This window comes from Suricata suricatta, chromosome 7 (genome assembly GCF_006229205.1).
Source record: "Suricata suricatta isolate VVHF042 chromosome 7, meerkat_22Aug2017_6uvM2_HiC, whole genome shotgun sequence".
NCBI classification, from domain to species: Eukaryota; Metazoa; Chordata; class Mammalia; order Carnivora; family Herpestidae; genus Suricata; species Suricata suricatta.
This window is the reverse complement of record NC_043706.1, coordinates 126,393,239-126,408,087: the sequence shown is the minus strand read 5'-3', so window position 1 is coordinate 126,408,087 and position 14,849 is coordinate 126,393,239. Positions and strand designations below refer to the sequence as shown.

Sequence of the window (14,849 nt, the reverse complement as noted above, 5' to 3'; positions counted from 1 at the left end):
GCTCTAATTTCTCCTTACTCCAATGTGGCATGCACACAGCTGCCAAGATCACCAGAATGGCCAGTGGGCTCCTGAAGAGAAGGGACCAAGAGCCGACTAATTGTTTTCAGATCATTGTCATCAAGGGATAGGTATGTACCAAAAACACACAGTAGGTGGGCAATGAAGGAATGATGGATTGAATCTTTTTAAAACATACAATTAGGCCACTCAAAGCAGTTTAGTGCCTCCCCACCCAAGTACCTTTGCAACAAAAAGCTCTTAAGTCGGGCATTCACTTAGTCCCTGGTCCTTGTTTCTGCACTTAACTTTGTCTGTTAATAATTTCTTACATAAGTCTGTCAAATGAGGACAGAGCCTCTGTGCCACCCCCTCATTGTGTCCTCATTAATGCCACATAAGTCTTTTGTTTGTTTTGGAGGGAGGTTTCAAGTAGACTAGACACATCATCAAATTTGTGTTTCATTTGACTTGTTGTGCTCAAGGAATAATCTAGAGAATAGAGTTTAAAGAGAGAGCAAGGGAAGAAAAACGTGTGTGTGTATGCATGTTTATGTGTGTGTTAACCCATGGATCTCACGTGAAACTATAAGCAAACAAAGAAATATAATTTCATAAAAGAATGAATATCACCTTCCATTTAGAATGTCACCTTTTCTCCATAAGTCCAAAGTCCATCTGTGTCACCACTTTCAAGGGCAGATACAACATCACAAGCTCCAGACAGTATTTCTGGAGCATTAAACCTTTCAAACACTACCTTATTTATAATTCTTTAAGGGCTAAAATATAGTTGGTATTTCATTACTACAAGTTAGATTTTGTCCACTGACTTTTTTTCATATCTATATGGTTGATATATTTCATTCAGATAGTTTTTTTTAAAAATCCCTGTTATTGTCTCTAATTTATAGTCAAATCTTCAGATAGTCAAATCAAAATCATATTGATTATTTTTATATATTTTTATATGAGTCATGCTTACTAATATTTCTTTTATGTATACAGTGATGTCATTATTAATTACTGTTATTAATCTTTTATTGTGCCTAATTTATAAATTAAACCTTATCATAGGTATATCAGTCTAGGAAAAAGCATAGTATATATTAGGGGTTTGGTACCATTTGGGGTTTCAGGCATCCATAGGGAGGGAGGTGTCCTGGAATATATCCCCCACAAATAAGAGAGGACTACTGTGGTATATACTCAATAACTGAATAAAGTATTTTTTCACTTTTGTCACAACAAATATTTTTATGATAGCTCTGAGTCACAACAACAGTTTTGATATTTTACTGAAACTGCCCTTGAAGGACCAAGGCTTACTAAGGCCCAGGGTCTGCTTTGATTCTTTTTAAACCCTGTGTACATGGTGCTGTTTATTGTTAGTGAGACTAGGTGACCCACTGGTACACACAATGCCATGATTCAATTACATACACACTGTAGGAGTCTTAAAATATTTATGCAATAGGAAAGCAAGTGATCATTCGGTGACTCAGTTTCTGAAGTAACCTGAAATGAATTTTTTAAATTAAGGTTTTCTTCAGAAAAAGAACGTAAGAAAATAAATAGCATCAAGAGAATATAGTGAAGACAAGGTGACTGTGAATTAAAGGAAAGAGAAAATTTTCTACAAAAGAGAACAGCCTGAAAGACTAAACAGAATAATGAAGTTGAGTCTACTCTAATCAGGACTGGAGGAGAATCAGCTGCAGGAGACAAAAGCTAACCCTGCCCCCCAATCAACTCAGATGGCTGATGTTTCTCTCCAGCTACACTGAGTTCCTCAAAGGAATGGACCATGGTTAAGTTTCCTTTGCATTCCCTTTCCTAATGAGGTACTAAAGCTGAAGGGGCTCCATTTTAGAAAAGCTCCATCTTGGGGCACCTGCATGGCTCAGTTGGTTAAGCATCCGACTCTTGGTTTTAGCTCAGGTCATGAGCTCATGGTTTGTGAGATGGAGCCCCTCATCGGGCTCTGTATTGATGGTATGAAGAATGCTTGAGATTCTCTCTCAACCCCTCTCTCTGCCCTTCCTCTCCTTGTGCTCTCTCTCTCTCTCTCTCTCTCTCAAAATAAATAAATAAACATTTCACAAAAAAGAAAATCTCCATCTCTGCTGTTTTTCTACTGGCCCCCATTTACTCATGTTCCATATTTTGCCCCTGAATAAGCCAAAGAAGCTATGTTCTCACTTCAAGGGGGAAGTAAGAAAGCTAATCATTCTCTGAAATTTGTCCTCAGTCCTAAGTCCTGATGACACCTTAGAAGAGCCAAATTCCAAAATGTTCCAGGAAATTAGCTTTAAACAAACCTTGACTGATACTGGCATCAATACTTCTATCTACAGTAGTGTATGGAATAATACCTATTGTACACCTCACACTCACCTTTAATGGGCCCTACCCTGGATTCTTGAAGAAACATGTACTCTAAACCCTTTTCTAGTATGAACCCTTTGCCCCAAGCTATGGTGAGACTCACCTTTCCTTTCCGAGTCTCCCAGACACTCCGTCTGCTATTCTCTGTCACTCATGCTATTTAGTAAATGTTTCCACTTTCTCTGGCTGGCATTTGATTTCTATCCTGTGTGAAGCTGTGGACCCTTTTGGCTAGTCTTGTGGGGCCCTCCTCTGGGTCCTTAGACCCAGTCCACCTGCATCACTAATATGGTTCTTGGCCCATATTAATTTCTCTATAGTGTGGATAGATGAAAAGAGGAAAATATTATAGACTATGACATAAACAGAAGAAATGAATTCAAAGAATGGAAGGGTAAGGGAAGAAAACCTTAGAAAAAACTAAATACAAAATATCAATGAATAAATCCCTATATTGTAATTTATTATAAGGAAAATATAATAAAAATGGCATTGGAATATAAAATCATCACAAGAATGCGGGCACCTAGGTGGCTCAGTCAGTCAGTTAAAGCATCTGACTCTTGATTTTGGCTCAAGTCATGATCTTACAGTTTGTGAGTTTGAGCTCCACATCAGGTCTGTGCTAACAATACAAAACCTGCTTGGCATTCTCTCTCTCTCTCTCTCTCTCTTTCTCTCTCTCTCTCTCTCTCCTTTCCTCCCTCCCTCCCCAGCTCACTCTCTCCCTCTCTCTCTCTTTCAAAGTAAAGAAATAAAATCTTAAAGTCATAACAAGAATGAACATATATAAAACCAGGTTTGTGCTAGGCCCTCTATACAGAATTACACTAACCCTTCACAACCACACAATGCAGTGGAGTTAATTATGTATGTTCTGCAGATTAGGAAGCAGTTGCAGAAGGGATTGGTATCTTCTGCAAACCTCAGTCTTGATATCTCCAGTTATTTTCAAAAAGTAGGCACTTCTAGTGCAACAATGGCTGCCAGGGTGATGATGTCTTATACAGAGAAACAAAATTATATCTCAGAGGCTGGTAGATAGATATTCAATTAATCAACCTTTGTTTAGTGACCCAGTGTGCAAGACATGTGCTATGCATGGGATAAATCATTAAAAACTCCGATTTTTTGGGTTAAGGAGATAAAATTCTAATATCATATGTTAAGTATACTGATAGAAGGGGGAATGAAATGCTTATGCAGAACATATATATTCAATTATTTACTCATTCTCTTACAACATGCATTTAAAGTACTAGGCACTAAGTCAAGGCTAGAACCAGTCAGTGCACAAAGCAGATAATATCTCCATTCTGAGGAGGAGCTATTTTTCTAGAGAAGAGCTTCAAAAAAACTAAAGGGAGAAAGAGGAAAAGGGTGCAGGGCAGGGACCAAGGTGAGGCAAGTGTAGAACCTAGGGACCAAATTTAAAGAAACACCCACCTTCAGGTTGTGTAAGTATGCATTTGCACAACCTTGAGATTGAGTGCTTTCCTAAATCCTGGGCCCGAGGCACCTCACTTGCCTCATGGTGGTCCTAGATGGGGAGGGGGGGCACCTGGAATAAGGAATCTCAATCTGGTATTTGGTGATTAGATAAGGCATCACTCAGACATTGCCATTTAAGTAAAGATTTGAGAGAAGGAAAGGGTACAAATCTTGAATATATCTAGTGGAAGAGTATTCTAGGCAGAGGGAATGGCTAGAACAGAGTTGGTACCCTACATACTCATACTTTCTTCTCTTTTTTTCTGTATGTATCACATACGCCAATAAATGTTTACTTACAAAAGCAAATGGGCTCTGTTTCTGACACTGCCAGTGTCCAATGTCATGTGATTTAGCAATAGCACCTATTAGGACTTGTCCCCAAAAGTGGCAGATAGGCTGGGTCTGAAGCTAAGGTGATCACCCACAGCTTCAGTAAACAGAGTCTGGCCAACATATGATAGGTGAAGATGGAGGTATTACTTAAAGTAGCTCTGGATAAATTAATAATTTCACAGAATTTCTCATTATGACCAGTGCTTATAGTTTCCTTCTCTTCCAGAGGGACTATGGTAATCTCATGTTTTCACATGTGCCATAAGACACACACACACACACACACACACACACACACAAAGTATTTTGTCTTCTTTTTTTTTTTTTCAAAATTGTAGCCAATATGATTTTAGTTGCTCGGGGAGATCACATCAATGATATGTAATCACAGGCTTCTCAGATAAAGATTTTTTAAATATTCAGATCTTGCCATCCTGCAGTGCAATTTAGGAAGTATAACATAATGGACAAACCACATCATCATTCCACTAGTTGCCAAAATGGCTATATTAACTATGAACAGTTTAAATGGGTAGTTTGCTTTGATTCACAATGAGAGGGAGTGGAGGTGGATGGGACAGTTGTGGTTGATGTTACTGCAAACTTTCTTTGCTCATCATATGACTATATGAGAATTATCCTTATTCTTACAGAACATAAGCTGAGTATTAAGGTATAGAGTTTCATGATATTTGTACATGACTTTCAACTGGTTCAGGGAGAACATAGGGAAGAGTAAAAGAGAGAGATAGGAAGAGAAAGAAAGGGAGAGTAATATGAGAAAAAATAGAGTGAAGGATTTACAATCACTGAATGTGGCTGGTGGCTCTACGAGTGGTCAATTTAATGTTTTCTTTCGTGTTTGAAAGTGAGAAAAAAGAGAGAAATATTAACTAGATCAAAATTATGAGCAAATAGGGAAAAAGTTGAACAAAAGTAAAAATACTCATTATAAATATGGAAAGAATTCAAAGAGAATTCATAGTTAGCGGTCATGAAATAACTATGAAAAATCTCTGAAGCCCCAGGCAGATGCGGCTGGGCTGGGCTGGGTGGTGGGGACATGACACACACGTGTGAGCCACGTAGTGACTAGAGAGTAATGATTGTTTGCACAATGAGAGCGTTTGCTTGAGGTAGATTTCAGCCTAAAATGATGCTCTTGCCACCAAATTCAGGACAAAATTCCTCTTCCTGCTGCTATGGAGGGAAGAAAACATATCCAAGCCATTTGGAGAAGGCACTGGAGGAGAATGAAACGACTCCAAATGCTATAGCCTAACATATAAAAACAAAAATAGCTAGAAGTATAAAGAAGTACAACATGACACACTTTGAACTCTGAATGTGGAGCAATTGCAGATGGGAAAACTGAATATAAATCATCTGTCCAGCGTGATCCAAAATGTGGCCTAGAAGAAAATCAGCGTGTGAACTGCTCAGACTCAATGTGAGAGTACGAAGAGTAGAAAGGGGAAGAGTGCACCCTTTTTGGTTTTTTGCCTCTATTTGGTTATTTCATATTTTGACAAAAATTTTGCTTTGTTTCCATAATTATGAAACAAATGGACGGATAATGCTTTTCAAAGTTCATCTATCTGATTTCACATAATGCAATGTTTCACATTCCATCACATCATTAAAGTTGTTTTTTCTCCCTGAGGATACTGAACTGTGATATTGGCAGGTGTGTTATTACCTGGAGTACAAACATTATAATGTGGCTACATTTTCTGTTCAATCTTGATATTGGATAGCATGGACCCAAGTCAGATCTATTTCCTATAGCTACTTCTACCTAAAGTAACAAGAAAAATTCTTGGCAAATCATATATGTTCTATTATATAAAATTTATCCTTACCACACTTATTTTCTTATCATTAGGAAAGGGAAGGTGGTACTAATGACAATTTTGATCAGAATAGATATCCAGTCTTTCAGAGGGACAGCATCCCTTGCAGAATAATGCTGGAATTGGGCCAAGTAAGTGACTGTAAATATAGAGTTCTCTCAAGAGCTGGAAAATGAACAAAGGAAGAGGAAAACAATGCTAAAGAGGCTACCAAAAGTGTGAGTTCACAGCACGCATTAAAGGGATGATCTTAGGTTGCTAAAGATGATGAACATTCTGGAATATGAGGCTCTCATCCCTAATCTCTGCAGTCTTTAAGTATCAGATCTACAACAAAGTGGCTGCTTTTTAATCACCGGCCTCTGTTGAAAGGTGATAGTGTCAATGTGAAAATTAATATTGGCAATTATATTTTTAAAAGAAGGGTATTGGGGCACACAGGTGCCTCAGTCGGTTGAGCATCCAGCTTCGGCTCAAGTTATGATCTCGCAGTTTGTGGGTTCGAGCCCCACATCAGGCTCTATGCTGACAGCTAACTCAGAGCCTGGAGACTGTTTCAGATTCTGTGTCTCCCTCTCTCTCTGACCCTCCCCTGCTCATGTGGTCTCTCTCTGTCTCTCAAAAATAAATAAAAAACAGAAAAAAATTAAAAAATTGTATTATTAGAAATGATAAGTTTTTTACATTGACAACTTCTATCAAGTAACTATACTTACTAACAGAAAAATCCCAGAGTCAAACTCCTCAAGTAGCATTACCTAATCATGCTATGGTATTATTAAATCTAAGGACACATAGTTCCATTAAAGGTCAATGTAAGTGGTTTCTTAGTAGACTATCCTACCTTTCTTTCATCTTTGAAGACATCTTGGATCACCATGAAAATGAACATGTCCCTTTTAGTTTGACACTCAACAAATTGGTGGTTTGGCCTCTTTGCTGATCTAACTGGAGTGGGAAACTCAATCTTCTGAGGTCCACCCTGCTAACACCTTTTGAAACTAAACTTTTATCTTTCCAAAAGAAAATGCCAAGATAGGAAAGAATCAGACTTCTCTTGAAAGGAAATTAGTTAACCTAATTCTAAAGTGCATAATTTGTAAGATACATGTACTTGGGCTTTTTTATACGTATGTAAGGTATATTTTACTATGTGACAGTATGGCATGTGCAAATCAGGAAATATTTGTGATCTATTCTTTATGTTCGTGTAACTTCAGAATTTTATTTTGAATGGCCGGGTAAGAAAGGAGGAATTAGCGTTTTCCATTCTTCATGCCCAACCCCCCAGCCCCGAATCATCCTCTTAAGGCAGGAACCCAAAGACAAACTTAAGGGGAAAAAAATAGAAGACAGAGAGGAGAAGAAAGAATAGGAATCAGTGAAAGCAATCTGCAGGATCTTTTCCCTCGACGCCTCTGCCATTTTCCCTGCCTCTATCAAACTCTCCCAACCTCCTGCACTAATATTGCTTCCTCAATTCTAGGTTCTGTTCCCTGTTAAAGTGCATCTCTATTTATAATTGTATAGTAAACTCCTGAGAAAATAAGGCTTAGCAATCGGAACTTGCATTAGTAGGAGATACACCAGTTCATCTAATGACAGGTAATTGAACCACACAAGGCGGTGAGGTGATCAGAGCTCTGGGCTGCCTCTGATCCCAGCTTTGGCACTTTCTAGCTTGAGAGAGCTTGGGGCAAATGACTCAGGCTCTCTCGGCCTCAGAGTCCTCATCTGTATAATGGGGGCCAAAATATCTGTTTTAGAAGTGTTATTTTAAGGAATAATTAAAATGGTGACTGTAATGTGTCTATTATTGTACTTGCACAAGAATATGCTTATAAACATTTGTCCTTGGCCTCTATGGCCTCCCTTCTCCTTCCTTTCACTGCCCACTTCACCTTCCCACCCCTTCTTGGCTCTTCCTTACCCTTCACCACACAGGGACCTAATGGGAGACTAACGCGAGGGAGAGAGAGCAAGCCAAGGTGTCCTCCCCTCCCTGCTTCAGGGAGCTTCTCAGGAGCAGCTGTGGCTTCTCCCTGAGTCCCTCTGGCCGGGGGCGAGGACGATTCTTGCTGTTGCTTGTCTCAGGTGGCTTGGCATCCTCTTTTACTTTTAAAACCAATTTCTTATATTAAATTCCCTCTATCAAACCATCTGGCAAGGATTCTTTTTTCCCAACCGAACCCTGACTAATATAACACGAAGCAATAAAAAGTTTGATTCTACTTAACTGTGTTTGTGGAATGATTAAAATAAATATCTGCTTCCATAAGATATTATATTTACAAGATATTATATGTAGATTTCTAAAAATCAACAACATAAGACAACTGCTTTTAACTACTTCAAGGGAAATTACCATCAGAAAGCTCTACGGGTTATCATTTAAAACGTCAAATAATTTATTTTAGCATTTTAAATGGCATTTGATATTTAAAATGAATAATCCCTTTCTAAACATTATGCTTCCCAGTTAATACAAGTGCAAGTCCTGTAATCACCTTGCATGTTGCGACTCTCCTGTCTTTATGGTGGCTACTGAGGGATCTGGCTCTCTGCATCCTGGGCCTGGTAGGTGGCATATTGGTGGTGTGAGAATATAAGTGCTATCATTTGGTAAATGGGATTCAGATTTCATTTGTTTCCATACCTCCCATGGTGCTTATGGGTAACAAACAAACATTCCCCCCCCCCCCCCCCACCTCCACTCCAGGTGCCACTGAGAACAGGCATATTTTCTTCATGCGGGGTACACAATATTTTTAAAATTAGACCCCAAGAGATTTGCATTTATAGCAAGTGCTCTGTAATGGCTCCGCGATGATTTCTGGGATCTCCTTCAATAACAAACACTGCATGGGCGTAAGGCAACCGTGAAGCCAGAAATACTTTGGTATCTAGGCATAGAGATGTATGACAGCCTTTCCTGTGAATTTTGGGGGGGAAAGTCTTTCTTCTGAAAGGTACGAATGGGCCCCCATTCATGGCCTACCAGCAACCACAGTAACAGTAGGGAGTTGTGGAAGGCAGCTAGAGTTCAGAGAATCTTTGGAATGATCTGTTTTCTCTTGCCAAGGTTTATGTTTGTTTTTCATATACTCTGAAAAAAACCCAACTTCTAGTTCCATAAACTGTTTTACGCACTTGTCTGCACCATAGACAAGGTTCCCACCCAAGCTGGGAAGGCCTGAGTCACACATGTGATACCTCTTGACTCACATTGTCCCCACAGTATGACCTCAGTCTCAGAGATACTGTTTTCCCCACCATCCAGAAAGGATGACAAAATTAGAACCCAGTGGTCTGGCATCTCTTGGCAACAATTAAGAAGCTCTGGGCCTCTGGAGTTTAAACCATCAGACAGCCTCATGTGGAAGAATTCTATCAGGACAAGAATCAGATACGGGATTCCTGGGGAGCAGCCTTGCTGACATAGGACCATACACACTGGACTGGCTACAGCCATGCTGAACTATTTCTGTGCAGAGTGCAAACTTATGGTATCTTTGAGCACCCTGAATGTCCCACGCTACTCCCGCCTTACAGGACTCCTTTCTCAAATCTTCCCACCATTCAAAGACTAACCCTGGGTTTAGTAAGACACATACAGCACCCTATCACAGCACCAGGAAGGAGTCTATTTTGATCGGTTAGTTGGCATCACAATTATTAAGTATTTTTAATATCACATCTGGGGACATCTGGGTGGCTTTGTCGTTTGAGTGTCTGACTTTGGCTCAGGTCATGGTCTCTCTCTCTCTCTCTCTCTCTCTCAAAAATAAATAAACATTAAAAATTTATTTTAATATCACATCTGCATAGAAGGAACAAGATACTTAAAACTAAGGTGAATAAAACTAATGAATGTTGTGTGTCAGCTCTACTCTAATAAAAAAGAAAGAAAATGCAATCAATCAAACAAACCAGTTAGGGTGAGTTATCTCAGAAGTCTGTTTTTTCCTCAAAGTGGCTGGGATTCCTGAGAGTTTGAGTCCATCAGGACAGCTCTTCAGAAGATGTTACAGCTTGGGGCACCTGGGTAGCTCAGTTGGTTAAGCATCCAACTCTTGATTTTAGCTCAGGTCATGATCTTGTGGTTTGTGAGTTTGAGCCCAATGTCAGGCTCTGCTCTGACAGTGACAGTGTGGACCTTACTTGGGATTCTCTCTCTCCCTCTCTGTCTCTCCTCCGTGCTGGTGTTCTCTGTCTCTCAAAACAAACAAACAAACAAACAAAAAAGATGTTACAGCTTCCAAATCCTCTGGTTTCACTGACCAGTAGACATGAGGCTTTTCCAGTTTCTGTACCAGCACTTCAGCACATGACTAGCATGACAACACTCTTGCCCCAAGACCCTCAGTGTGCTGCTCAGGGCTTCTTCCTACAGGGGTGGTTCTGCAGCTCCCGAGCATGAGAATGGCAGGTGGCATGGCAGCATGGCCAGACGGCCAATGCCTCACACAGTGTCTCCTCCAGCCCAGCTGTGCTGTGTGACATTTACGTGACAGCCTGTCTGCTCCCAGAGATGAATCACAGAAAATTAGAGAGGGGAAAGACCTACCAGGTCATTTAATCCATACTCTTACCAGTTGGCGTTCACTCCCCTACTCCTCTATGCTCCATTTCCTAGTGCATCATCCAGTATGGTTTTAAATAGCATGAGACACAGAGGAGCGCTGTTCCTATGCCTTCCTCACTGAGAATCCTCTCTTGTACGTCCAGCCAAATGTTCAATATTTGATGTTTATTTACTCTACTGTTATGCATACAGCAATATCATGGTTCCTCACTTGCCCCAGGCTGATAAAAAAAGCTTCTAAGAATAACTAGGAAGAGAGGACTCTCTCTTGGTTAGAAAATGCCAGTTTCAGGAAAATCAAAGAATGTGGTGGTGAAAAGAGAAATGATAAGCAGCTTCTGTTAGCTCATTTCAGCTGCTTTTATGTTAATTATGTGCGTATTTAGTATTGTTCAGCTTCTGCTCTCTTTAACAATAGCTAGAACGATGACTAAGTGGTATCATTGGTTTTGGTTTCCACATTTACTTCTGTTTCAATTTTTAATTCGAATGTTTGTCCCCTCACTTTCTAGATTTAATTGAAGAGTCCGGCTCATCACTGCGATTCAAATAAAGACTATTCTTCAATATTCGAATGGTTTGTCTGTTTCATTTCCTAATCATTCTTTGTTTTTCTAATTTAGCCAAATACAAGAACAAAAACAGTAAGGTTGGCACTTCCCTTCTGTCAGTCTTGTCTAAGAAAAATGTCCGTTTTTCTTTATGTAGGTCCATGCAGGAGGACTCATTCTGTCTCAAAAAGCATTTGTGGTCAGCTTACCTTAATTTGACCTTTTAAGCAAGGTTCACTGCACACAGACCGCACCATTCCACTCTTGTTCATTTGGATTTTGTAATCATCGATGTTCAACACACCTTCATGCCAGGTTCCGACATGTACATAGTCATAACGATTAGCTTCGGTGTACTGCAGATTCATGATATCATACCTACAGAGAAAACAACACTTGTGTCTTGGACAATATGGACATGATGTAGAAAACAAAGATATTCGTTAAACATGTCATAGAGAGAAGGGAGAGAAAAGCTAGAATTATCTCATGGCCTAAAGCCTGTCAATGTTTTCATTTGTTTCTAATGTTTCTTCCGATTTTCCAAAATGTGTTTCCTTCTTTAGTCTTTGTGTATTGCCCATATTTGCTAAAGAATGTATTACATCTGCACCTCTCTGTCTTCTTATTCTACCCAAAAATAAGCTTATGTGTGATGAGTTGATTATCATCTCCTTCAAATCATTATTCACTAAGTTATTTTTTGAACAAGCCATGATTCTTGAGAACATCAATTTCTTTTTTTAATGTTTATTGATTTATTTTGAGAGAGAGAGAGAGACCGTGCACACAAGTCAGGGAGATGCAGAGAGAGGGAGAGAGAGAATCCCAAGCAGGTTTTGTGCTGTCAGTGCAGAGCCCGATGTGGGGGCTACATCTCACACACCATGAGATCATGACCTGAGTAGGGATCAAACGTTGGACGCTCAACTGACTGAGCCACCTAGGTGCCCAGAGAATATTAATTTCTTAACTTGATCACCATCATTCTAATGTTCTTTTTCACATTCAGTTGCCATTTTCATTACGCTGGGTTAAAAGAAGGAATTTTAGGTGCTAATAAAGCAAGAAATCTAAGAAACACAGCTTTAATTAAGGAGGATGTTGGGGATTTAGCATCTTGAGCACTGACATTTAAACTGGTCTCTTCCCTGATTAGGACAAACATTTCTGAAATCCAAGTAATCGGTGTCAGTTACTTCAGTAATTTCAAATGCTGCAATGCTACACTATGGCAACATCTACATTTAGAAACCTTCACTGCAGCCAGACTGTGTTTTGGAGGCCAGACCTCATCATTTTCCAGCATGGGCAATGGAGAACATTCTCCAATGTGATGAAAAGAGCACAGGACTTGGCATTAGAATGCAAAAGCCGGAATCTCTTTTCTAACATTTTAACAGTAGATTATATTACTTAAGAACATCACTAAACGCTTAAAGGTTCACAGAGTTCTTGTGAGGATTTATTAACATAAGACATTTAAAAAACTCTTTTACAGTTAGGAAAATGTGTACTTAAGGCAATATCACTATATCATTCATATTTGTATTACTATGAATGCCCTAAAATACTCTGGTTATTTCCAATAGCATAAGAAAACTGGAGAACATCCTTTTGTACTTGCATAGCTCTTTCTTTCTCAGAGAAAGAATTCCAAAATGGGTTAGGTAGGAGTCTTCTCATCTTCCAACCCCTCATGCTCCTACCTAACCCACTTTGGAATTCTTTCTCTCTAAACCCTACGCAGACTCAGAGTCCTCCTCAGCCCAGCACTCTCAGGAAGCTATTGCCAATCTTAGTCGGCTTCCAAAACCTACTGGCTATATTTGTCTTAGTTTTTTATCTAGACAACGACTATCTTTTGTTGGCTTTTCTACCTTTTTTTTTTAATGTTTTATTTATTTTTGATACAGAGAGAGACAAAGCATGAGAGGGGGAGGGGCGGAGAGAGAAGGAGACACAGAACTGGAAGCAGGCTCCAGGCTCTGAGCTAGCTGTCAGCACAGAGCCTGACGTGGGGCTCGAACCCACAAACGTGAGATCTGACCTGAGCCGAAGCCGGAGGCTTAACCGACTGAGCCACCCAGGCGCCCCTACCTGTTCTTAATGTGCAAACATATTCTGCAACTCACAGAGTGGCTAGTGGCTTCTCCACATCTAAATTCTGGCAATTTCTCTAAAGAGAAAGGGAACTCTGGGAGAGGAAAGGAAGTTTTTCTCTACTTTAAAGGTGAGGAGGGAAAATGGTGCATATGGAGCACGTTATTATTCATCTGTTTGCTGTTCAGATGTTCAGCTAATAAATAAAAGTCCTGATTCTTCTTGTTGCTGACCCATACCAGCATGTGCTCCTGAGTGGCTCTCTGAGTGATACCGAAGTGGGTGTTAACTGTGGGCTGATGGCCCCTACTCTTCTTGCTGATCAATGATACTAATATATACCTCCAATATTTTTCCATTTTAAACTCATTATGGTTATAGAACCTGCTGTGAATGTTTGGTGAATAACCTCCTTTTTCATTTCCTTTAATTTTTAGGTTTTCCCCCATATCATTATTGGCTCTCCCTCATACTTTCAGTGAAGGCTTTGGTGCAATGCCAGCTTTAGGATATCTCTTTCCTATAGATCAGTTTCCTAAGATTTGTTTCAATATTTGCTCTTCAAAAGGAGAAATCAATTCACACTTCATTAGCGTTTAGAAATGGAAGAATTCATAGTATTTTGGTATGAAAACACATTTTCAAAAAGTCCCAAAAGCCAGAGGGAAAAAATACTGAAAGATACCAAGGGAAAAACATGAGATACCAAACAAAGGCCTTCCCCTGTGCGGCATGCGTTAATGAACAGCACTTTTTTTTCTTGACCCTACAGTCCCTCCCGGCATGTTGGCATTTATTTGGAATATCCTTATGCTGTAAATTACAATTTTATAGCACCCTCTCAATGTACTCAGTTTATGTTGCATGCTGATTCACTAAAATAATTACAAGAGGGACCAAAAGCATGAATGGTGGTATGAGAGGGGATGGTAGCAGAGGGAGACACTGAACACAGATTAAGATGACCAGTTTCAAGCAAGAGGAAATGATCCTTGAAAAGGGACCCAGAGGAAAGCTCATGATTTAAATATGTAATTACACAGAGGAAAAACCAGCTAAAATTGCATGTCTGTATTTTGGCTAACTTATAAATAAAGAGATCAGGAGGAAACTTGTCTGTATGGAGTGTCGAAATGCATCTGGAGGGGTCTTGGGTAGCTGACTCTTGGTTTCAGCTCAGGTCATGATCTCACAGTCATGAGCTGGAGTGCTCTCCCAGGCTCTGTGCTGGCAGTGTGGAGCCTGCGTGAGATTCTCGGTCTCCCTCTTTCTCTCTCTCGATCTGTCCCTCTCCTGCTCACTCTTTATCTCTCAAATAAATAAATACATACATAAATAAGGAAACTTAAAAAATTCATCTGGCCTGTGCTAGGCACATTGTCTACATCATCTAACAGAAACACGAAGGAAGGTTTCCATCCCAAATATGACAGGACCCCAGGATTACAACCATGCGCGTAAAGGGGAGAGCAGTGTTCTGAGTCTAGTCTTCTTGTCCTTTTTGGCACTATTTCCTAAGGCGCCCAGCACCTGAAAGCTTTC

General features: G+C 39.8%; 1 protein-coding gene across 3 annotated transcripts in view; it reads right to left on the bottom strand.

Moving 5' to 3' along the window:
- The window catches only part of GRM1 (glutamate metabotropic receptor 1), a 401,855-nt gene that overhangs the window by 50,663 nt on the left and 336,343 nt on the right, over nucleotides 1–14,849 (bottom strand). For all 3 annotated transcript variants that reach the window (XM_029945287.1, XM_029945289.1, XM_029945288.1), the window contains exon 5: nucleotides 11,414–11,582. In XM_029945287.1, coding sequence (XP_029801147.1) covers nucleotides 11,414–11,582 — 169 coding nt within the window. The remainder of the gene's footprint in view (nucleotides 1–11,413; nucleotides 11,583–14,849) is intronic.